Raw genomic sequence first — 23,591 nt, forward strand, 5'->3', positions numbered from 1 at the left:
CTCTCGGAGGGCGCTGCCGCCGCCACCGCCCGCCCATCCCGCCCTGCCTCCGCGGCATGCCCACGCCGGCTGCCGGCGGCGTGAAGGGAGGCAGTGTCCACCGGCGCCGCTCAGCCGAAGCTACGAGGAGACGCGGCTGTTTTAGCCCCGCGCGGGGACCGTTTTTCTGACTGCAACCGCCGCCGCCGCGGGTCGCGTAACAGCAGGCGGCCCTCGCGGGTGGGCTCCGGAGGGGAGCGAGGCCTGCCAGGCCGCCCCCAGTCCCCGCCGCCCGCCCGGCCTGAGGGGGCATGCGGGGGTAGCCCGCGCCCGCAGCCAGCCAGCCCAGCGGCGCCTCCCCGCCCGCCGCCCCAGCCCCGGTGGTCGCTGCGGAGCTGGCGTCAGGCGGCCCCAAGATGTTCAGCTGGTTGGGCACCGACGACCGCCGGAGGAAGGACCCCGAGGTGTTCCAGACGGTCAGCGAGGGCCTGAAGAAGCTCTATAAAACCAAGCTTCTCCCCTTGGAAGAGCACTACAAGTTCCACGAGTTCCACTCGCCGGCCCTGGAAGATGCCGACTTCGACAACAAGCCCATGGTGCTCCTCGTGGGGCAGTACTCCACTGGGAAGACCACCTTCATCAGGTAACACCCTCCCCGTGTGCCCTCACCCTCAATGCCTGTGGGCTGTGGTGGGCAGAAGGGGTCTCTGGTACCCGTGCTACACCTGGATCCCTCTTCAGTTCCCTTTTCCCTGCCCCTGGTGCCCATCAACACCCTTCAATTGAAAAGCCACCTCCACTCAAACTGTGAGAGGGTTCCTTCGCAAGGGCAGGGTGTTGTGAGATGTCCCATGGAACACCGACGTGGCAAGAAGTAGCCCAGGGCAGGGCTGAGGAGGCTGGCAGGGCATAAGAGTGGAGACGTGAGTCACTCTTCTCCGTTCAAAGTGCAAAGGCTGTGGGAAGCTTTGCGCAGGGCGTCCCCATGACTGTTTGGGTCAGGGTAGTCCCTCCAACAGCCATTCTTTCCAACTTCATCTAGCTTTTGGGCAGCAGGGCAACCTATGGCCAAGGAAACCTACAGTGGGTGCTTGAATTGGTCTGTGTCTCCTGCTTGTGTCTTTCTTAATTTTTCCCTGTACTGTGCTCAGAAACAACGCTCAGGGCCTAGTTTGAGAAGCATGTGTGATCAAGTGTGTGTGTGCACAAGGGAGACCTGCCCATCTTCAGGGTTCGAAAACTAAGCCCTGTTTGTGTCCTGCTCTGCTGAGATGCCGGGAAAAGCAAGTTTGTTCATAACTGTAAAGTAAAGGCAGCAGCCAGCAGCAGGTTTGATGTGAAATTGTCAAAGAGAGGGTTAAACTTTCAGCTGGACTTGGTTGCAGGGATCTCTGTTCAGCCACATTGCTAGTTCAACTTGCAGCAGCCTTTCTCTTGGGATCATAGCTGAAGCTGTGCTGTCTGCATTTCCTATGTGATTCATAAGCTTAGTGTTAAATTCCAGCCTTTTCTGGTGTGGCTGTGTTGAAATATGTGGAATTACCCCAGTGTAAATTTGGATACAAGCCACAAATAGCCAGCCCTTTGTTCTACTAGTATTTCTTGGTGGAGGAGGGAGCTGTTGAGAGAGAGGTGAATCAAATTTGCTCTACCTCTTCAGGAGTGACCTTGAGAAATGCAAGTTTATTTTGTGTGTGTGTGCTGTAATATTCCTGCTGCTTAATGCCCCGGCCAGGAGCCAAGAACAGAATGCGTTTCTGCTACCTTGTTATGCACCTGACAAACAGAGTTTGAATGAAAAGGCTTTTCCCTTGTGAGCAGGTCAGGTAGATGGTAAAGGGGCGTGAATGACCTTAAGTAGTATTTGACACAGGATTGGAAAGGGAGTAGCTCCTAAAAAACCAGAGATGCTAGCTTGGATAATATAGTTGTCTGTTTCCACCCCAGATCTTTGTTTGGTGACTTGGTACCAAATGTGTTTGAAAGGCTTTTTCTGTCCTCTTGGTTGCTGACATCTCAGAGCAGAACTTCCCCTGAACACAAGGAGGTTGCTAAATATCCATGCCTGAGGCTGCTAGCTGTGTAACTAGAGCATCTCTTACTAATGCTTCTCTCTGGATTGCCAGCATCAGCTTTTTATGTGGTCTCACCTGCATGCTGTTGTTGGCAGGGACTTCCTGCCTTTGCCCTTTTCTGTTCAGTAAAGTCCTCTTCCTGTAAGCCTGAGCTCCTTTTGCAAGAAGTTTGAGTGCCTAAAATATGTTCCAGGCAAAAGCAGCAGATTGAATCTTCACTCATGTTGGATGGTACCAGCCCCTTTGCTCTCCTGTCTGCAAGCTGATCTGAGCCTCTCTGTCCACTGCATTTCATTTGTATGTGTCCTTGTGTCACAGCCTTCTCTGTGTACAGGGCTGGGATGAGCCTACCCAGACAGAGACTGTGGTCAAGCAGAAGAGACCAGGAGCTTCTGCTTCCCAGGAATGCAAAATGGACCTGAGAAGGCTGCACAGGAAGGCAGAGTTTTCTATGTGTAGAATAGTGGATAGGAAGGTGAAAGCTGAGAGCTCTTGGAGAACCCCAGGGCCTCTTCCAGTAGGAGGAGTATGAGGATCTGTTGGGCCAGTATGTTCCCAACCAAACAAAGGCAGGAGGTGCCAGAAAACTGAGTGTTGCTCCTGATAGGCTTCCAGGGTGAGCTTGCAGGCGCTGGTCATTAGAGAGCTGGGATAAGCACCAGATTAGCATCCAGAGTTATTGTGGGAAGGCAAGTGGGAGCTAAAACTGAGAACAGGGAGGAGTTAAAGGGGACTGGGGGAGGAACCAGGAGAGGAAACAACCATTATGTCTTGCTATTAGAGTGAAGCAAGAAACTGCCTCTGAACATCTCTTCCGTAATCTTGTCAGATTGCGGGATAATTAGTGTTATCCCTGTGTATCCACTCTTATTGCATCCTGCTTGCATTGCCATGCAACTTAGGGAGATGACTTAGCACCATTAAACACTCATGTGGAATGAACTTGGTCCCAGTACATCTGGATCCCACTACACCCTTAAAATAAAGGACAGAGGACTTTAGTCACCTACCAAAGGTAGATTTATCACCCAAACATCTTTCTTGTTCTTGGGGAATCTGAGGGGAAACAAGGAAGAAATGCAAGGCTTTGAAGCACCTAAGCTGCAGTGTCTTGCAGTGAGGCTTCTTGCTTGTCAGGAAGTGATGGCAGAAAGAAGGCAGTCAAGGTCAGCAGTGAGAAACATGACTGGAGGTTGAGGCAGGAAGGAGGGAGGCAAGTTGTGTGGGTCAGAGCCAGTGAAGTGAGACCAAGGCACTGTCTTGTTTTCAGTGGAGCCAGGCTGTTCTCTCCCCTGCTTTCATGGACCCAGTTAACTGAGCCCTACCTTGCTATGTGGAAGATATTGTGTCACTAACTGCAGTTTTTCTGTTCCTGCTCCCTGCTGTATCCTCTGTTCTCAATCATCCTGTTTCTCTCCTCAGCATACATTTGGCTGAGGCTTTTCTGCAGGGCCAGGGTGTGAAAAGCAGTGAGGGCAAGGCAACACCTCTACCTGAGAATATCTGACAGCCTCAGCAGGATGCCACTGGAGCCTGCCTCTGCAATGTTATGGCTTTTTATGTTTCCTGTAAGAGGGTGGGAGTGCAGGACAGAACATTACTTGCTTAATTAACTCAGATGCTGTGGTCTTTTCTAAAAATAATCCTGGCTTCTGTCCAGCCATCCTGCTAATAAAATAAATGAGCCTGCCAGAGCTCCACTAACTGTCAATATGGCTTGCTTTTTGGGTGTAGCCACCCCTTCCTCCTACAGCCAATCATTTACACGTCCTGGCCTCTGCAGACTGTTTATCACAGGCTACATGCAGAGTTTTGGTGTGACCTCCCTGTGTGGCCCTGAACCTTTCATCTCTGCCTGCACCAGGCAGTTGTCACTGTTTCCTCCTGCTCTGCCCTTCTTCCCTTTCCCGCTCCGCATCACCTCTGCTGCCACACACAGCATCCTGCCCAGCTCCTGTGTGACTCATCACCGGCAAACCACCCCTTCCCCCACATCCTGCAGCATTCCTGCCTGGAGAGCCTGGGATGTCCTGGCCTGGCTCCTGTGCTGCTCCAAACCTGCCTGGGAAAGCTACCCCAAGCCAGGCTGGCATTAATGCAGCTTTCCTGCCCTCTCTCTCACCTCTCCCCTCACCAGGAGGGGACACAGGCCTGAAATAGGGCAAACATCCTGGTGTTCCTGGGCACATACCAACTCCAGACACTCCTCCAAAAAGCAGATTGGCTATGGAATACCATTCACCTCTTGCCTGGCACTCTCTGCAGGTGTCCCCAGTCTGGCAGGAGGTCACTCCCCCAGGCTCTTCATGGTGTTCAGCAGCTCAGAATAAGGCATGCTGTGCTGGCAGGGGTAGTTGCTCTCTGTTATTTGGTGTTTTCCACAGCTATTGTTTGCTCTTCTCTCCCAGAAATCCCCACAATTGCTACAATTGCATGTGTTCTCTAGCTTGCTTCTGTTAGCAGAGGCAGCCTGTGTCACTGCCTAGCAGAAGTGCCTTCCTCATCAGACAGTGTCAATAAATCCCCTTGTGTTTGTCCTGTGTACAATGTGATTCTTGTGCTGCAGATACTCTGCTGCACTACATACCCGAATCTCCCAGAGCAGCCTTCCTTAAAATAGATGCTCTGATGCTAGGCAGTGCAAATCTTCATCTCTCTGATTTCATACCACTTGTTGCACGTTAAGTCAATTAACATTGGCTTGTAGCTACTTCTGTATGAGAGTGGTTTTTGTTGTGGTGTTTTGTTTAAGTCTCATGCAAGAAATAAACACAGAAATGCTTTGAAACATTGGCTGAGTGGAGCTGTGATAAAATTATTTCAAGCAGCCTGGCTGGAGGAGTAGTGTTGCTGTTATATGCAGGACTGTTGCTTAGACTTTCTCGGAAGCTTTGTCTATAAATGACAAACAAAACCCGCAGGCTTTTTTTTTCCTGTTGGCCAAAACCTATCATATTACATCTGCATCTCAAACTGGTAAAAAACAAACAGGTTATTGTTCTGGCAAGGCTGACACCTGGCATTGGGTGCTCAAAAGCACTTCACTTGTTGCATTTGACAATTGTTATCACTACCAGTTTCTTTTCTCTCTAGTATTTGCAAAAGGAGAACTTGGGGATTTTTCTATGGATTCCATGAATGCCTATCTGCATGTCACTCTTAAATATACTATGATGTCAGACCAAAAGTGAAGTGGGAAGCTAATAGCAGTGACAAGCATTGCAGCAGTGTCCATCAGGGGCTAACATTTTCAAATTGCTATCCAGGAGGCCTGAACTTCAAGTCTGGCTGAGTAGCCTCTAACGTAGCAAACGGTTCAGTGTAAAGAGCTTTCCAGGAATTGGAGCCAAGAACATATGATAGCCTAGAGAGCCATTGGTGGGAGAAAAATGGCTGCTCCAAGCTAGAGAGAAGTTACTGTAGCTGCCAGGAGGGTGTATGGTGATCACTGGCCAGGGAGGTAGCACACACCAGCATTAGCTGCGGTCTGCTTTGGCTAAGTAATGATCCACTTTTATAGGAAAGTTCAAGGAACCCCTGCATAGGCTTTAGGTAGGTAGGACGTATATCCATCCTAGTATAGGTCAGAGGTCTCTTCCCTTCTTGGAATCCTTCCTGGATTATTTCAGCTTTTTTGGGAACTGCTAACAGCTGCTGCTTCATCTTGGAGTTGCTCCCATTACGAGAAGTCCATCCTGGTGAGCAGAGGGCTTGGAAATCACTTGGGATGGAAGTTACAGGAAAATACATGTTAAAATACCAATAAAGGAGGTAGTCAGCTTCTAAGGGAATTGTGGATATAATTGCTGGAGTTGTTCTTGCTGCAGCCATTCTCATCATTAAGGTGTACCAAACCAGAGAAACAGCTGTGATTTGCAGTATATCCTGGCCCTGCCCTTTCTCGTTTTACCTCTAGATCTGATTGATTTGGCCTTGCCCACTGGGAAATGAAGATGCATTTGCTGATATGGTGTCGATAAATATTCCTGCTGAACTAGTACAACAACACTGGATGGTGATTACCTTTTAAAACGATGGTGAAAGCAAGAACCCCAGAAAAGTTATCGAAAGCCTTCATGCCAGTGGTCCATTAGTCACTCACATAGGAACTTACCATCTCTGATAAGACTCAGCTGAGTGAACCAATGCTGGTTGTTACACTGATCTCAGTCATGAAAAATCTTCAGCCCTTCTTCCATTTCGTTTTCCCCATCCCCTGAATCTACTTTTAACATCACAGCAATTTTATATTTACCTTTCTGCCTCCTAAAGATTAGGTCAAAGCAACAGAAGAGGAATGCTAGCTACCTATTGGCAACAAGCAACATGGTATTATGTTTTCATAACCTGACAGCTGTATGTTCCTCATGTAACAATCCAGAGCTTTTCACCAGCTCAGATAGCCCAACACCATTCCATACTGAATTCTAGGCCAGTTATAGCTGTCTTTTGCAAGCCACATGGACACAATGGTCTTAGTTTTCAGTGTAGAACCAGCAGGTAGTATGTTTTTTTGCACCCCTGCAGGAACCTGACCTCAGTGGTGGCATTTGGTGCTTTAATGAGCCAAGGGGACCTGTCCCATGCACACCACTGACCCAGCCCAAATTTGGCAGGGTAGGTCAGGATGTGCTGCCAGGGTCCTATTCAAAGTTCTACAGCCCCATAGGTGAGTATCTTTTCATTAAATTTGCTAAACCATAGCTTTAGAGAGGCTGACAGAGGCTTAGGAAATAATAAGGGTTGCTGTGCTTAGTGTGCTGTTTAGCTTGATAAGAAATACTGGGATATACTCTGCCACCCACATATGCTTAATACGCTTGAGCAGTTTGTATTGTAGATGTGTAGCTGCGTTGCAGAAGCACACAGGAAGGGAGACTTGAGACTTCAACAGTCAGGTACAGGAGAAGTTGGCATTTAAGCGACTGATTTGAACTGGAGGCTAAGCACATTAGTTGGATGAGTCTGTTGAAATGAGCAGCAGTGAAATAATTGATAGTGGCACCAGAGACCAGTAAGGTTTTAGGATTAACTCTGTGATTGCAGTGAACTGGTGTTTTTTGCTTTGCTAGGCTAAGTCTGTTCTAAATGTCTTGAGGATTAAATACACAAAATGATCAAACATGATGCGAATCTCTTCCCAGCAGCTGTAATCTTCTCAATTTCTTAATCCACCTGAAATAAGAAGTCTTTAAGTGTGGAGATCTTGAGTAGAAAAGCTGCCATGACATTTATCAAGTGATTTGGTGACAGTGCTAAAAATAGTCTCAGAAGGATCCATACTCTTGAGCTTCATAATTACATTGCAATCTTCAGTACAACTCTTAAGACTTAGGCAGCTCATGTCTCATGCCCACGCCCTGTCTTTTTGCCTGCAGGTACCTGCTGGAGCAGGATTTCCCAGGGATGAGGATTGGACCAGAGCCTACAACTGACTCCTTTATAGCAGTTATGCAAGGAGATGTGGAAGGAATTGTTCCTGGAAACGCATTGGTGGTGGATCCCAAAAAACCGTTCAGGAAACTCAACGCCTTTGGCAATGCCTTTTTGAACAGGTCAGTACTCAAGAACTTAGTTGCTCTGGAGAATAACGCCAGAATCCAATAAGCAGCACAACTTAGCAATTTAAAGGGATAAGGCATTACAGTATTCTTTCTTTTACCATCTACATGGCTGATGTAAAGCCTTTCCAGTCCTACCAGGTGCATGTAAGTCACTCACTGAGAGGCAGATGAACAAATTCAAGTGAGACAAACCTTCATTTTACTTGAATAAACAAAAATTACAGCTAAGCCTGTCAAGCTCATCCTGTAGGAGTCTAGAGGTAAATCTCTTAATTACACTTCACTCTCACTTGCTCTTACATTCCTAGGTTCTTCCATTCTGCCGTCACTTCAGTTGCCTGGAACTAAATAGTCTAACCAGATGTAGCCACTGAAGTCCGTAGAGGGGTGGAACTGGCATAATACGCATGTTTCTATTTTCTTGCATTTTAAATGTTGCTTCAATGACCCCCTTATAACAAAACCAGGCTCTCTCCATTCTGATGCCTTATATATAAAACCTCAGGTGCAAACCGATGCCAGCTCTGATGTCTTTCCCATTAAAAAAAAAAACTAGCAGGGGGTTTAGACAGTGGCTTTGTGATATGAGGAATGTGACCTTTCCATCCCCTAGACCTAGCCCAACCATACTGAGTTTTGGATCTAGGCCTTGCAGGAAGCCAGCAGCACACACCCATATCCTAGATGAGCACAGACTGTGCTGCAGCAGGCAGATGGGAACAAACTGACTACACCCATCATCAGCACCTTCCCTGCTAACACAGAGTGGGAGACGTTGCAAAGATGGCAGCTGCTCAGCCAAACGACCAGGAAAGCTGGGATTTGGTTTGCTTCCTAACTTCTGAGCTTAGAGGGTGTCTATCCAGAGAGTGCAGCATCAGGCTGTAGTGAGTCAGGGAAGGGACCTGCAGAGAAGCATGGGGGAGAAGCTTGATGAGAGAAGAGACCTAACTGGTCTCTAAACCTAGAGACAGTTGCTGCTGTGCAGAGAAGTGCACAGTCCCTCAGGGTGACTCTGGAAGCAATATCTGATCACTACACAGACTTGTCATTCAGATACATCAATGTGGTCTTGTACAATAGGAACATGAAGAGGTTTTCAGTATTTTATAAGGTCCTGGGCAATAGTTAGGTCAGGTGATGGGCCGCTCCCTACACTAGGGGAGGAAGGTGGTTTGCTCTCAAAAAATAAGTCCTGCCTGGAATGCAGAGATAGCAGATGAAAAGAACATCATTCAGAAAAGCCCTGCTGATAGCCAGGAACAACCGCAGTTGGCAGAAAGTTCGCTACAGAGGAGAAGCAACATCAGGAGTAAGGAGGCCAGGGATGGAGGGCAAAAAACCAAACACTTCTGCATTGGACTGTTTGATGTGCCCTGAATGCAATTTGCTTCTAACATGGCAAGGGATCTCTGCACCCATTAGCCTAGTTCACTGTATCATGCTGTGCTTTCGTTACTCTCCTGCTACTTTTCCTTCTCCTGCGAGGAAGGAGTCAAACATGTGCCTGTGAGGACAGCAGGGCAGAGGGGCACAGTGGTGATTCAGCAGCCGCAGCAGTACAGTCCTGCTAGCAATGCAGGGAGTAGCCACAACAGCTAAGTGACGCCTTTTCTGCTGACAGATAGAAAGAGGGTAATGATTTCTAAATTGGCAAAGGAAGACACGCTGAAGGGGGACTGGCTCAGCAGTGTGAGCATCACAGTGCTGAAAATGCAGATGGTAATATCCACTAATGAGGAAAATAAGTACATGCAAGAATTGACTCAGAGGGTCAGAAATTTAGCAGATGTAAGAGTGCACCCACTGGACTGGATTGAGCCACCCACACTTGTTATGGGCCTGGCTTCTTAGCAAGAGACAATGCAGAGCTGTCTCTACCTTACACATATCTTGCTGCTGCTATGTATTTACTATGGCACTGACCTCAGCTGGGAGACTGTGAGCAAGAAAATTTAGAGAAAGGAGGTATTCTCCAGGAGCCACCCCTCTAAGCTGAGATAAGAGAGTGACCATGGGCAAGACCACTTTAACCTTGGGTGGTTAAAGGTAGTGATTGGCTGTGGGCACTGGTGGAAAGGAACAGAGCAGCACAAGGTAGTAGCATTCACACAGACCATGACGGTGGCAGCCCACACTGTGTCCTGTGGGGTGCAGAGCCTGCTGCTCCAGGTGAGCTAAGTGGAGGAGCAGAAGGAATGAGCCTCCAGCCTCAGCTGGTACTCCCTTCCCAGTAGTGACTGGGGTCTGCTGCCTTCCAGGAAGCAAGGGTAGGGTGGTACAGTCAGGATTTGGCTCAGAGACAGCAGCTAATCGTGCTGCTCAGAGCCTGTCTCCTCCCTCCCTTCATTCCCTGAAGTTGAAGCACCTGCACATACCTTCCTGGCTAAGGGCAGAGATAGGGCTGACAAGCTGCCTGGCACTGAAAGGAGGAGAGCAGCTCTGCAGCACCATGTTCTGACCCTGGCTCTTGTCTGCCTCTCCTTGCCCCAGGTGGTTCCTGGGTATTGAGAGAAGGGATTGTTTTCCTCACTCCAACTTTGCTGGCAGTATCCCAGCTCTGGAGGGATCCCAGAGAGATTGCAGGTTGCATCTCATTATCAAGAGGACTTGTTTGGCACCAAGGGCCTGGAGCAAAATCAGGAATCTCAGCCATTACTTTCCTATCACACTGGCTTGGTTGCAAAATTCCTCACACCCCCAAATTCAGTCTTGGGAAGCCAAGGTGGAGTCAGTCCTGCTTTTGCACTGTCAACAGCAGGAGACATCATGGTTAACAGGTTCCCACTTCACCCCCATGCTCTGCCTGTATAGGCAGTGAAAATCTAGTTTGGCACCATGTTCTTCCCTTCATATGGCCACAGACAGAATTAGGTCATGCTCCCTGAGGTCCTGCAGTTCTGCTAGGATGACAGGAAGGCAGCAGCCTTAACAACCTTGCCAACAGAGCCAGAATGCACTCACTCACGCTGGCCTCTGACCTTATATCTGAAGTCTCCCATGGAGTACTTTCCCTAGAGAAACTGGTGGAAAATCCCCTTGCCTGAGCCATTTAGTATTGGACCACAAGGAATGCTCAGGGCTGTAACAATGGAGAGCAAACCTGGATTGGCAGGAGAGGGGAATAACATGACCTGAGCCTTTTGTTCTCTGTTGCTGTGCCTGGCACTCAACTTGCTTCTCAAGCCAGGCCCCTGTTTCTACATTCTGTGTTACACATTCAGAAATGCTCGCTGTTGCCACCTGTTAAGCTGTGGATGTGGGAGAAAGAGGCTGCAATATGTGGTCTGAAATAGCTGACAGCTCAGGAGAGAAGACACTCATCTAACTCATGAGGATTCATTCACTTTTGTCAGAATCTTCTTGGAGTCATAAAAGTAGAAAAATTGGGGTGATGTTTTAGCGTAGCCTGGAGGAATTCATAGCTGCAGAGACTTCATCAGAGCCAGCCACTCATTGGAGCGCTGCAGGGCTCTGTCTCCGTTGACTGCATCTGGTGACCCTTGTGCCAACCCCCATCCTTTATGTGGTTCTGCTTCCTCCCACACTAACGTGTTTTTTGTGCCTGGATGTCACACTACCCTATTAATATGCACATGTATGTATACGCACATGTATGTATACACACATTTATAGCTGCTTGGAATGCCATCACAAAAAAGGCTATCTGTGAAACACTCCTGGGAGTCATATAAGTGGACAGATTTTTGCTGCAATCCACTGAAAACAAGTACAAGATACTCTTCTTAGGCAGTGATTTGCATAGATACAAGATGGGGAACAACCAGCTGATGAGCAATTACACAGAAATGGAGCTGCAGAGAGGGGAGGGGTGAAGTGCAGACTGAATGTAAGTCAACAGTGTCAAACTGCTATGAAAAAAGCAAACATCTTACTGAGATGTATAAACAGGACTGTCATATGTAAGAGATAAGAAGCAATCCAGCCAGTCTGTTCACCACTGGCAAGGTCACAGCTGGAGTACCACATCAGCTTGGGGCATCATGCCTGAAGAAATATGTGGAGCAGTTTGAGAGGACCCAAAGGAAAGCTCCAAGGGTCTTCAGGGATTTAGAAATGAACTGGAAAGGCAGCCAGAGAGACTTGAGAGAGGTAGGAAAAAAAAAAAGCCTGAACTCTTTTATTTAGAGAAAGGATTGAGGGGAGACAGGATGACAATAGCATACATTGTGACAAGAGAGGAAAAGTAATTCATTTTCCATGTCTACTATGTTTGAGACTGAAAGGCATTGTGGCATGGGAGGTTTAGTTTAGACATTAAGAAAAAGGGGTTTTGCTGTAAGCATAATTAATTAATGGAGTAGACTCCCAGCAAAGGTTGGTGAGTCTGCAGTGTTGCGGATTTGAAGAACACTTTAGACAAATATCTGATTGATCCTGCCTTGAGGGAGGAGGATAAGACTAAGCAACTTCTTGAGATCTCATGCTGCAAATGTTTTAGGATTTCCATGGTGGAGAATACCACACTTTCTGTCTGTTAAGACCAAATTTAAAAGAGAACAAAACTCTTACAACATTGCTGAATTTTTTATTTTTTTTTTAAATTAGTCCTTTCAGTTCACTTACGTTCAGAACGCTGCAGGGAAATGCTCAAGTGAAGAAAAACAAATACCACTTCTTGCTAAAATCTAAACAGTAAATGAAAACATTTGCATTTCCACATTTTCATTAATAATTCATATTTGGGGGGCCACATAAAAAAAAACCTTCTGTAGGTCATGACTGAGACCCATGTGCCAGAACCGGCAAAATAGTCAGAGAAAGTGCTCAGTTCTGGCTTGTTTCTCATTTCTTTAAATCAAGAGTAACTCCAAGGTCTATCTGAAGACTTGAAAGCCAGATCAGAGTCTGTCTTGTCTCATGCTGCCTGTGATGTTCAGCACGTCATAAATATCTTTTGCTTTTATTTTAAACACACTTACTTTCACACAGGTTCGTATGTGCCCAGCTACCTAATCCTGTGTTAGAGAGCATCAGTGTCATTGACACACCAGGAATCCTTTCTGGAGAAAAACAGAGAATTAGCAGAGGTAAGTCCCAAGTTCAGTTCTCTTCCAAATGACAGTAATGAAGATTGTATATGAGTTTCACCTCAAGCTGTACCAGCTGTAGACAGAAACACTAGTAGGAGCCTCAGAGATACAGCATGACTTTATCCATGTCCCTTTGGACTCAATTTGCAATCTGCTATTGATAATTTAAATGCTCTCAGGGAGGGTTGCTGACAAGGTCAGCAGTACCTGTGTCAAAGTCCACTATTTCCCAGCAGAACAGATTTCCATCACAAAGAGTCAATACCTATCTGCATTGCAGAAACACTCATTTCAGTAACTTATTGACGAGCCATGGGTAAGGTTCCCATGGCAATCAACCTGGGTCCTTTCCAGTTGACCTAGCAGGTTTCTGGCACTGTCCAGGCTTCCTAAATCTAGCACAGAACTAGACTGGGCTTAAGAGCCATTGGCACCCAGGTTCCCCAGTGGGGAGTCTGGAAATCCTGGGAACACTAAATGGATCTGATGAAGAGCACAGAGTCTCTCAGTGAACTTCTGAGTGTCTCAGGCTGACCCTCTGAATTGGGCAACATTTTGATACATCAAACCTAATGTCTGTGGTCACTTTCTTATTCTGTAAGGTGGTGGCATAGCTCACATTTCCTGGAGGTTCCTTAGACAAAGCTGGTAGCTGTGCATCATTTCATTGGAAGAAAGCCAAGAGCAGTAATCACAGCATTCAGGTTTGAGGAGATCAGTTCTCATTCACACTGCCTATTAATAATGCACAATTAAGTTTCAGCGGCACAGGCTATACCCAAAGCGTTGAGCTATTTCCTATATTTCAGTGTTCTGTCCCATCAGATTTCTGATGACTCATGCTTTTCACACATCTATACACTCCTTTGCATTGAAATTGTTCTTGGAAACTTCCTTTTCTGTTTTGAGGAACCACCTTGCACAGAACCAGGTCTTGATTGTTCTACTGGGATCTTCCACCACAGGGATCTCAGCTGAAGAAGTGTCAATAAAGACTTAATGGATAGCTAAAGTTAATTGAAAACTCACATTGAGTTTTTCCATCATGGGCCTCTGCACTGCTGGGGGATCATAAATTCCTTCCAGGCAGTATATAAAAGGTAGCAGGACTCACAAGCCTTCATCAGAATGTTGAAAAACACGTCGTGCGAGCATTCCTTCCTTCAGTAGGTGTGTAAAAGTGGAGATAAATAAAAATTGATATGACATGGTGTAAGCACTTTTCAGTCAAAAAATGCAACTGAAAGCAACCAGTTCTTTTGTGGAACTACAACTGTGAAGAAAACTTCCTTAGCAGGAAATATTTTTGTTCTTAAAAAAAAAAAGACATGTGAATCAAAATGGATCCATTTCAAGTCCCCCCAAAAAACTTCCATAGCCACTTTCTCAAATCTCCTCACCAATTCAAGTCTTAACATTCTGTTCCAAGATTTTTCTATTTTCCAACTATTTCCAGTACTAAAAATAACCTTCCTGCAAAATGTGCTGGCACTTCTTGCTCCTCCTTTTGCAAAATTTCTCTATCAGCTTCCCAGTGGGCCTTGGTGTCCTGTTCCTGCAGCAGTGCCAGAACATGCTGTGATGCACAGCTGTGCACTGTTGGGAAAGACACTGGTGCACTTTGACCCGAGGCAGTAATGCCTCTCCAAACATCTGGGAATAGCTGAGGGAATGTTCCTCATGAGCAAAGAAGGCTGAAGGGGAGTCCCAGTTCTCTGAGCTTTTGCATGTACAACTGGAGACCTGTCTCAACATATGGGGCAAGTTCTTCCTGGAGAATTTACAGAATCATAGAACAGTTTGGGTTGAAGGGACCTTCAAAGCTCATCTAGTCCAACCCCCTGCAATGAGCAGGGACATCTTCAACTTGCTCAGAGGCCCGTCCAGCCTGGCCTTGAATGTCTCCAGGGATGGGGCATCTACCACCTCCCTGGGCAACCTGGGCCAGTGTTTCACCACCCTCATTGTAAAAAATTTCTTTCTCATGTCTAGTCTGAATCTCCCCTCTTTTAGTTTAAAACCATCACCCCTTGTCCTATTGCAATAGGCCCTACTAAAAATCTATCTGTCTTACAGGCCTCTTGTAAGTACTGAAAGGCCTCAATAAGTTCTCTTTTCTGCCTTTAGTGCAATATAGTGCTTGTGTGTTGGCCCTGTGGCTACAGCATGTCATCACTTCACCCTTTTGCCAGAAAGTGAGAACTTTAGGTGGAGCACCACCATCTCCTACTCATTTTGCCATCCCAGGGATTTGCTCTGCTACACTCCAGCCAGACAAAGGGGTTGTCATAACCTGGCTATCAACTGACTAATCACAGCAGTTAAAAGTACAGAGCAGGTGGGATCTCACTACATTTATATCCAGGCCTGAAACTGCTTATGTGGGCCACGTCAGATGGCCTTTCGATAGCTACAGGGCAAGATCCTCATCTGGTTTAGATCAACATCATTTTGTTGAAGCTGGCAGAACTCCAGTGATTCCTGTCTGCAGGGGATCCAGCCCAGGGAGTAGAAAGAGTCAAAAGAGTGCTGAGGTGTTTATGTTTAGGAAGGGCAGTTGTGAGGCCTTGGCTTGAGCTTATCTCAAGGAAGCTGGTGTTTGAAAGGGAATGCTCACCTCCCAGCTCACATGGAAGAGAAATAGGAAAAAATGGTGAGGCTGCTGCCTTTGCCACCAAGCTTACGTGGCAGCTGTCCTCATTAACAATTTGATTTTGGAGACAGATAGAGCAATAATGTGGTTTCTAGGCAGAAAACAAGACAGTATGAAAAACTGCTGACACAACAAAATGCTTCTGCTCTTCTAAGCCTTCCCAGCCTGCTCAGATTTCACTTGGGAAGACCTGAGGGAGACTTACAGGGATTCCCCAATAGGCACTTTGAAGTTTTCTAACTGCTGGGAACACAGGAGCTCTTCTTACCCCCATTGTTTACTAGTAGTAAGTTTTAAGACCCTCAGACCATGGTACCTGTGATGCAAGACCAAGGAAGGGAGCAGATAGTAAAGTCACTTTCTGTCAGAAATTTGAGGGGAAAAGTAAAGATGCAAAAGGTGTGGCAGGCTTTCCCAGCTTGTCCATCACATGAGAACCAGCAGCATTTCTAAAAATAGGAAATTCCTCTCACTGGAAACATCACAAATCTGTCTCCTTTCTTATTAGATGCCAAGAGCATTAGCTAATCTATACAGTGCCAGCTTAGCTGAATACCCTGGTATCAAAGTTTAGTAATGTGTGGGGGCCACCTTATACCCTTGGATTTCAAGGCAATACCTGTTCCTGTTATTGTGTTCATGTTTCAAGGAGCAGAAGCAAGGAAACTGGGTTTAAAGGAATGATTCAGAGACCAAGACCAGGTTCTGAAGCTTCTAATTTGTCTGAACTCAACTCTGAATTAAATCAACTGCCTCATTGCTGTTTGAAATACTAACATGGCAGATAACACAATCCCTTCCCTGATGGACAGACAGCGTGCAGAAGCACCAGCACACCAGTGTTAGCAGCAGTGAGCCTTGCGTAGCCAGCAGCAGCGCTTTGCAAATGGGTAGCATGCTTTCCTCCAAGGAATGCTGTGTCATCCTGAGAAACAGAACTCCATGCTGGTTCTCTTTCAGGACATCACCACATGGTCATAAAAACCCCCTCCTCCTTACAGAGTGGCCCATGAAGTTTCCCAGTAGCAGACTTGCAGGTTTAGGCCTGTCAAGCAGCTGAGGGTGATGCAGTCTGTCATAACTGAAGTCCACGTCCCTTCAGCATGCAACAAGATCACCAGCACTGACACAGTTGCTGCTGCTGCTCTCAGGCTCTGATAAAAAGTGTAGCCAGACAGCTGCCTGCAGTGATTTGTCCTACTGAGCTCCTGCGACTTTTTGTGCACTTTTTTGTGGCGGGACATATGGTGTCACTGGTGTGAAAGCCAGACCCCCTAGGATGTACAGGTTTCATGTACAGGCCTGGTGGGAAGTGTTCCCAGGATGTCATGGCCCAAAGCATCCTGCCCTTCATTGCTTTTGTATAATCCTTGCCTGGAAAACGGCTTTTCTCATCCTTTTCACATACTGAGGCATGGATCTATGTCCGCATGTAAAGAACTATTCATTACATTGCCTTGTCCCTCACTTTGTGCCCTCCTCCTTTCTTTTATTGTTTCCAGCTGAGCATAAGGCATCAGCAGGCTGCAGAGATGCCCGTAATGGAGGTATTTGTACCAAAACAGCACAGTTTTGGCTACTTTGACAATTTGATAATAACATGGATGCTGTCCATTTACAAAACACTGTTCTGGTGTCACATAATGAGCCCAGGCCATCCTGCCAGGAGGGAAGATGAGAAAAGGATGGCTGTACTGAAATAAATGAGGAGAAGGGAGAGGACCACAGGTCAGGTCATGCAGTACAGCAGGGCCAGGGCAAGAGTTAGGACTTCCTCATAATTCACTGTCTTGAGCAGTCTGCTATGCAAATTGAGCCACCTGGTAACAGCAACTCATGCACTGCAGTAGCAGGGCCGTCCCTGGGGAGCTGAGCCTTACACGCTCTGCTAACCATCAGTCTCGACCTGCACATGCCCTGAACTAAGCTGATCCAGGTCTGCCGAGCTGCATTTGATGCCTGTTTCAGGGTAGTGCTTCCTGAATACATCCTGAACACTTCATCTTCAGTCTATATATGTCATCTCCTCCCTTTCCCATGTCAGTGGTGAGCCCAGGGTCCTAACCAGGAGCTAAGGACTGGCAGCATCATTCCCCATCTGCTTTCTTTCCAGTACGCACTATTGCAGACTTTTTCCAGCCTTCTACCCAGTTCCATTCTTCTGGCTACAGTGCAGCCCAGGCTTCCCATAGCCAAGAAAAAAAAAAAGCACGCGCTAGTCTTGCTGTCTTTCCTAGGAAGGAAGAATTCCCAATGACCAGCAACTTCAGCACCAGGGATATTTAGTCACTCACCAGCCTAACAGTGAGAAGAAAATCACTAATGGACAACAGTCTTAGGCAGCGCAGAGCTCTCAGTCTGACTGTCTCAAATAGCCATGCTTGGAAGGGAAAGGCAAACACCAAGGGAATTGATGTTCTCCCACTTCATGCAGTGTCGTTTAGGGTACAATGGCAACAAGAAAATATTTTTTCTGAAGAGTTTTGTCACGTGTGCTAGCAACAGCATGATATACAGCTGAAAGCATCCACCCTGAAAGCTTCTAAAAGGGAGGCATTTCAAATATTTGCTGTAATACTCCCCACTGATGATGTTTGCTTATATTTTGTGTTTCACTCTGCCTGGGAGGGTGAAAGTGCACTGGTTAGTTTTGACTTCCCAGTTCACCTCCATTACTGCAGTGCAGTAGCTGCTCTGCCAACTTGCCTGATTTTATCAGAGTCTCACAAATGCATACTGTTCCACTGAAAGGCTCAGTTCCTACAGTCACACGTTTCTGTGCTTCTGCGACAACTTCCTCCAAGAGCAACGCAAAAATGAGCACAAAAATCTCCACAGTTCAGGCCATTCTTATTTGTAGAAATATGCAAAGCCACAAGCCTAACTTTTCACCTGAAGGCGGGATGCAGACAAAAACTCATGATTATATTTGGGCTTTGGAAGATGAAACCATGATTTTGTTCAGGGTCAGGAGAGGGGGGAGATGCTGTGTTCATGATTTGTGTTGGAAATACTGTTATGTTTTGCATTTCCAGAACTAGAAGAGAAAAAAATAATGCAAAAGAACTGAGATGATATGGTTACATGGATAGAAAGGGCTGTGCCTTTTTTTTTCTTTTACTCCTGTTAACATATAACAAGTAGTTAATTTCTCTGATTTTGAACAGTTGCTCTAGCAAGTCTGATTTTTAGATCAACTGTTCAATCTGTCCATTTTATTGTTCACTGTGCACTCCAGAAATATCCTAAGTATCTGTTTCATCAAGGAAAGATAGTTTTCCCATCAGTACCTCACCAATTTGCATTATTTATGCCCATCACGTGTTCTTTCAGCGTCCTGAGTAACAATGGAGGACTGTGTTGCCTGGTGAGTGATAACAGCTTTCAGTTACTGATGGACATTTCAGGCCAGGTTTTCAAACATGATTTTTCCCCAAATTTAAACTATGTGTACTAAGAGAATTCAGTCAGTGTTTGGATAGTATAGTAAAAAAAACTTCATTGGAATTCCAGCTATGTGTCAGCGCTGTTCTGTGCTGACCCCTCTGGAAAATTTGGCCTATATTCAGATGTCTTCTGAGGTCTCAAAGTCTGGCTAGGAACTGTTTGAGGATTGGCCCGAGTACCAGGAAACATTCAGTCCATCTGTGACAAATGACAAATGTATAAATATGTAAAGGGTAGAGGGGACAAGTTCTGCTGTGTACACATAGAAGCTAAACAGCCTGTCGTAAGGAAACTTTGCTCTGGACAATGCTCTCATCAGTTTTACTCCACCCAACTTGAACATGTCTAGTGAGGTTTCGCTCTTTTTCCATTGACATAAAGCAAGAGCCCTGCCAGGCTCTGTGTCTCTTCCCAACCCTGAAACCCTTGTAATAAACAACATGAAAGCTAAAGGCTACACTCTGCCACTCCAGGTACTGGTTAATGTAAATGTTAGCATTAGAAATTTGACTCCAGCCCATCTTTACTAGCTGAGAACACAGGCAGATTTGCTGTGCTCTGTTGAGTCTTTTTGCCTTTGCTTTGGAAACCTTCAAGTCTCCAAAAAGTATGTAATGTTTCCATTAGCTTTTGGTACTGAGGGGAAAGAAACGCAGAGCACTGGCTGGAGGATGTAGCTCCTAGTGCTGTGAATCACCAGCTCTGGGACAGATTATTTCTGTGAGTATAGGCAAAGGCAGAAGTGATCAGACTGCTGGGCCTGCTCTAGAAATTATGACATGTAAACTTCATAGAAATCTTTTCATCCTGAAGGACTTATGTCTACTTCCCAACACACCCACAGTTATACATTACAGGAATCTCTTTAATATCCCCTTGGGAGGCAGCCACTTCCAGAGAGGAGTATGGCAGCTTTCTACAAAGATGGTTTAGGATGAGCGGCAGTAACGTGTATCCCATCCCCATCCCCTGTTTTTCACCTCTCCTTCTGTCTTCTCCTTGCTGCCACCACCAGTTTCTCACCTTTACTGAAACTTACCCAAGTCACTGTTCTTCCACCCAGTCCCAGCTGTTCCATATCTCTAATACTCTTCCTCAGCACCCTCCTCTCTCCACTGAACCATCCCTCCCTGGGGCTCACAACAGCTACCCACCCTGCTTCCCACTCACTTTGTGTGTCCTCAAAGGGATGTGTCACTGCCTCCTTCTTTCCTCCCCTCATATTCTTCTGACCATTGTGTTGCCTTCCTTCTCCTTTGCGTACAGCCATCTGTCACACTCAGGTAACACCTGCCCCTCCTGGCACACTCTCCTCCTCCAGTGTGAGCTACCTGCTTGTTTTGCCATGACACAGTCTTCTTCCCTGGCCTTTGAAGAGCTTTTGGGCAGGACATCACCGTGACCAGTTAGACTAAGCCTCCAGACCCTCTTAACTCAATTTGAAAATGCAGATCAAGTCATTAGCTCCCTGGAATAGGCACTCATTTTGTCTCCACGAGCTGTTCCCTCTCAAGGTAGTCAGTGTTTGCTATGCCAGCTATCCCATCTTCTGATGCTGTCCTCAGATGTGCAGAGCCAATCTATCAGTTGACACAGCCATAAAACTGTGCTCTATAGTGAGCTGTGATCCAGCAAATTTCCAGTCTCTGAGTAACACCAGCTTTAGAAGCATGAGAAGGGAGCTTCCAGTGACTAAAATTCAGCAGGAAGGTGGTGAATTGCTAAAAGCAGCAGCACGATTTAAAGCAGTAGTGACAGCAAACTGAGATATCAGGTGCAAAGCAACAGCTTTGGGGTTTTCATCATTTCTTGATCTTACTATTCCCATTCCATCCCACCCACCCAGATTCTACCACCACAGGAGCTGTGGCCATGCTTCCAAAAGACAGATTATCCAGTAACGTGCTTACTATCAGACAAAAAGAAAACAAAACAAAGGAAATCCCACCACCAAAATAATAATAACAATAACCCAACCACTACTGTAGCTACCTGGTGAGAAATGCTGAACCCAATAGGTGCGCACTCATTTAAATTGGCTTAAAAATCTTACAGGCATGCAGATTTTATGCTGGGTTAGCTATCATCCGTCTTCCCGCAGTCAGCGTAGAGACTGTATCATGCCTGGTCTGACTTGACAGAAATATAATTGCATAATCCTGCCAGATCTCGGTGAAATGCGTGCTGCCAGGTATTCCGACAGAGACAAGTATTCATTAAACCAGTCTTCCTTATGGAGTCTAGGTGGCAGAGTGTCTGCAAGAAGATCATTTTCTCTGTAGGCTGAATCCACTGACAGTCCCACTGATTTGTCAGCTTTGTGGTAAATCTGTTGAGTCCTTTTCATGCTGTCAGAAGGAAATCTGATAGAAGAAAATGATTATTGTGTTCATCTTGTCCTCTTAGTACTTTATGGTTGGTATTAATTTTCTATTCATGTTCACCTTATCTGGAGGTTGTGAAAGCAGCTGCATCAGTGATATTAGAGCATGTTTAGATACACATCATATTTTTAACAGAAATGTAAGTGCAACCACAAATGGGCAGGAATTACTGAACAGAAAATTCTCCCCTTTACATTTCTGTCTCAACATCCCTGTAATAATGGGTTTGCATTTATGCAGTTTTGGCAAGCAGATGGCTTCCCAAATGCTCTGTAACTTCACAGAAAAACTGTGCTACGTTATATGGATAGCTTCACCCATCACTGAACTGCTGCCAAATCAGAGATAGTAACTGGCTGTTTTTGTGAGAGGCCTTAGCAACGCTCTACAACAGTAAGAGATGGCATAAAGAGACATCATGCGTTTGCAGTGGAATGAGCAAGGGGACACTTTCAAAACTCCTAATTTGACTGTAGATCAAGATCAGTTCTTGGTCTAAGCTCACACACTAATAGGCTGCCAGAAGAAAGAGTCAGGCCCTATGCATCTGGGAGGTAAAAAAAAAGGGGGGGGTGGGGGGGGGTGGATCAAAGTGGTAATTAGATTTAGTTACAGTCAGGTGTTTTGGGGTGTTGAGCACCTTCAGCTCTGGCTGGAGTCAGGCAAAATGTTCTGAGTTCTCTATGCTATTGGAAAGTTCTCTGAAAATGAAAGCTCTGAATTAAATATTAAAATATTAATTTAAGACCTTATTTTTAAAGAGCTTTATTAATAGCTTGCGCATAGAGTTTTGCAGTGTCTGTCACCCTGTTATCCAAATGCTTTAGTAACAATCTACTCTTTGATATGTTAAAAGCAAAACCAAAGTCAGCCCTATGAATCACCTGTGTAGCAACTCTCTAGGCACTTGTCTGTGTGAAAAAACACCATCACAGTCAGTGACTCCAAGTAGACAGTTGTTAAAAGAGGTCTGTCCCACCTGCCCTTTCCACAAGTCATTGCTACGCATTAAGGAACAATACAACACCCATAGTTTTCCTCTCCTTTCCTCTGAAGCATTCTGTCACTTAACAAAATATATACACATATACCTTGCAGGTACTTCCATACAAGAGGATGCAGGTGTGATGAGCACTTGCTCAAGCGGCACACAGAGGGACATGTTTCTTGCTTAGCTGGGCACCAACGAGAGAGGTCTCGTGTGTTCCCTAAGCACCAAAGCAAGCAGGACATAAAAGAAGAGCGTGTGCGTGCGTGCGTGTGTGATGGGACACAAATGAGTCTGTGCTGCTGTGACTGCTCTGAAACATCACCAAGTGTTACTCCCCAGGGCTTTGTTCTCTCTTTAATGGACATATGCAGGACAGCTGTTGTGAGAATATCTCTGAACAAGTGAAGAAGCTGGGAAAGAAAGTCTGCTAATCAATCTGGACATTTAGTGAAGTTCACAGGGACACTGAAGACTCTATATGTTACCGTAGCAGCTGGGAATATACAAAAGCTCTGAGCAAATATTTATTCCATTTTCTTGTCTGGTAGATCAACATATTTGTTTGTGAATAGGAAACACAGGCTCACAGAGCAACTAGCCTCGAAGTGCTACTGTGGATCCAGGCTTGATAAGTGACAAAATCAACAGAGCTAAGCACCTAAAGATACTTTTGGACAAAGGGTGAGACTCAGGCAGATCAAAGGGCTAAGGTCAGTCTCCCAAGTCCTCAGCTAATACCAAAACTGCAATACCACCTTTTATCTTTTCCCTCCTTTTCCTTCTTTTTTTTTCTTTCCAAATAATCGATCCCCATGTTTGCTGAATCACTAAAAGGTGGGCTGAGTGTCAAGTGCAGATGCTTTCCCTACCTCATCCCAGCCACCAGAGAGCCCAACAGTGGCTGTTCGTCTGCTGCCAGAGGCAAACCATCAACACAGTCTTACAGGACGTCACTGTAGTATTACAAGGTGCTCTAGAGAGCATGATTCTGTTTCCCCCTTGATCTCCCCAAGAAAAAGGCTGCCAGAAGTAGTCGTGGTGCAATTCAAACACATGCCAGCCTGATAAGGAAGCATCCCAGTGAGTGCGATTTGACAAGATTAAATGCACAAACATCCCCAAACAAAGTTGCCCTGACTCATTGCTTCCATGGTGAAAATGCAAGCTGCGTGGTTCTGAGTATGAAGAATAAACTATCCTGCCATGCTAGATGACTTCCAGTACAGCCGAGGCAGAACTGAAAATTAAGTGTGGGTGTGCGTGCCGTGTTTAGTAAAGTTTGGGGGGTGTCCCCATTTGCAAATTCGTTGATCTGCTTGCAGAGCAGCGGTGTGCAGCCTGAACCCAGCCCAAGTGAAACGAGGAATCGGCACTGACTCTGTCCTGCTGCCAGTGCCTCCTAGCACAATTTGGGAAGGAGTCTGCACGCATAGCTTTACAGCAG

At 46.1% G+C, this 23,591-nt stretch overlaps 1 protein-coding gene across 1 annotated transcript in view; it reads left to right on the forward strand.

Annotated features, from left to right (window-relative positions):
• Positions 1-23,591, forward strand: part of EHD3 (EH domain containing 3) — a 30,589-nt gene continuing 6,998 nt past the window's right edge. The window contains exons 1-3 of the mRNA XM_082047610.1: positions 1-622; positions 7,433-7,609; positions 12,572-12,669. Of these exons, the coding sequence (XP_081903736.1) occupies positions 396-622; positions 7,433-7,609; positions 12,572-12,669 (502 nt within the window). The 5' untranslated portion in view covers positions 1-395. The remainder of the gene's footprint in view (positions 623-7,432; positions 7,610-12,571; positions 12,670-23,591) is intronic.

Source organism: Streptopelia decaocto, assembly GCF_964273445.1.
Source record: "Streptopelia decaocto genome assembly, chromosome: 3".
Classification (NCBI taxonomy): domain Eukaryota; kingdom Metazoa; phylum Chordata; class Aves; order Columbiformes; family Columbidae; genus Streptopelia; species Streptopelia decaocto.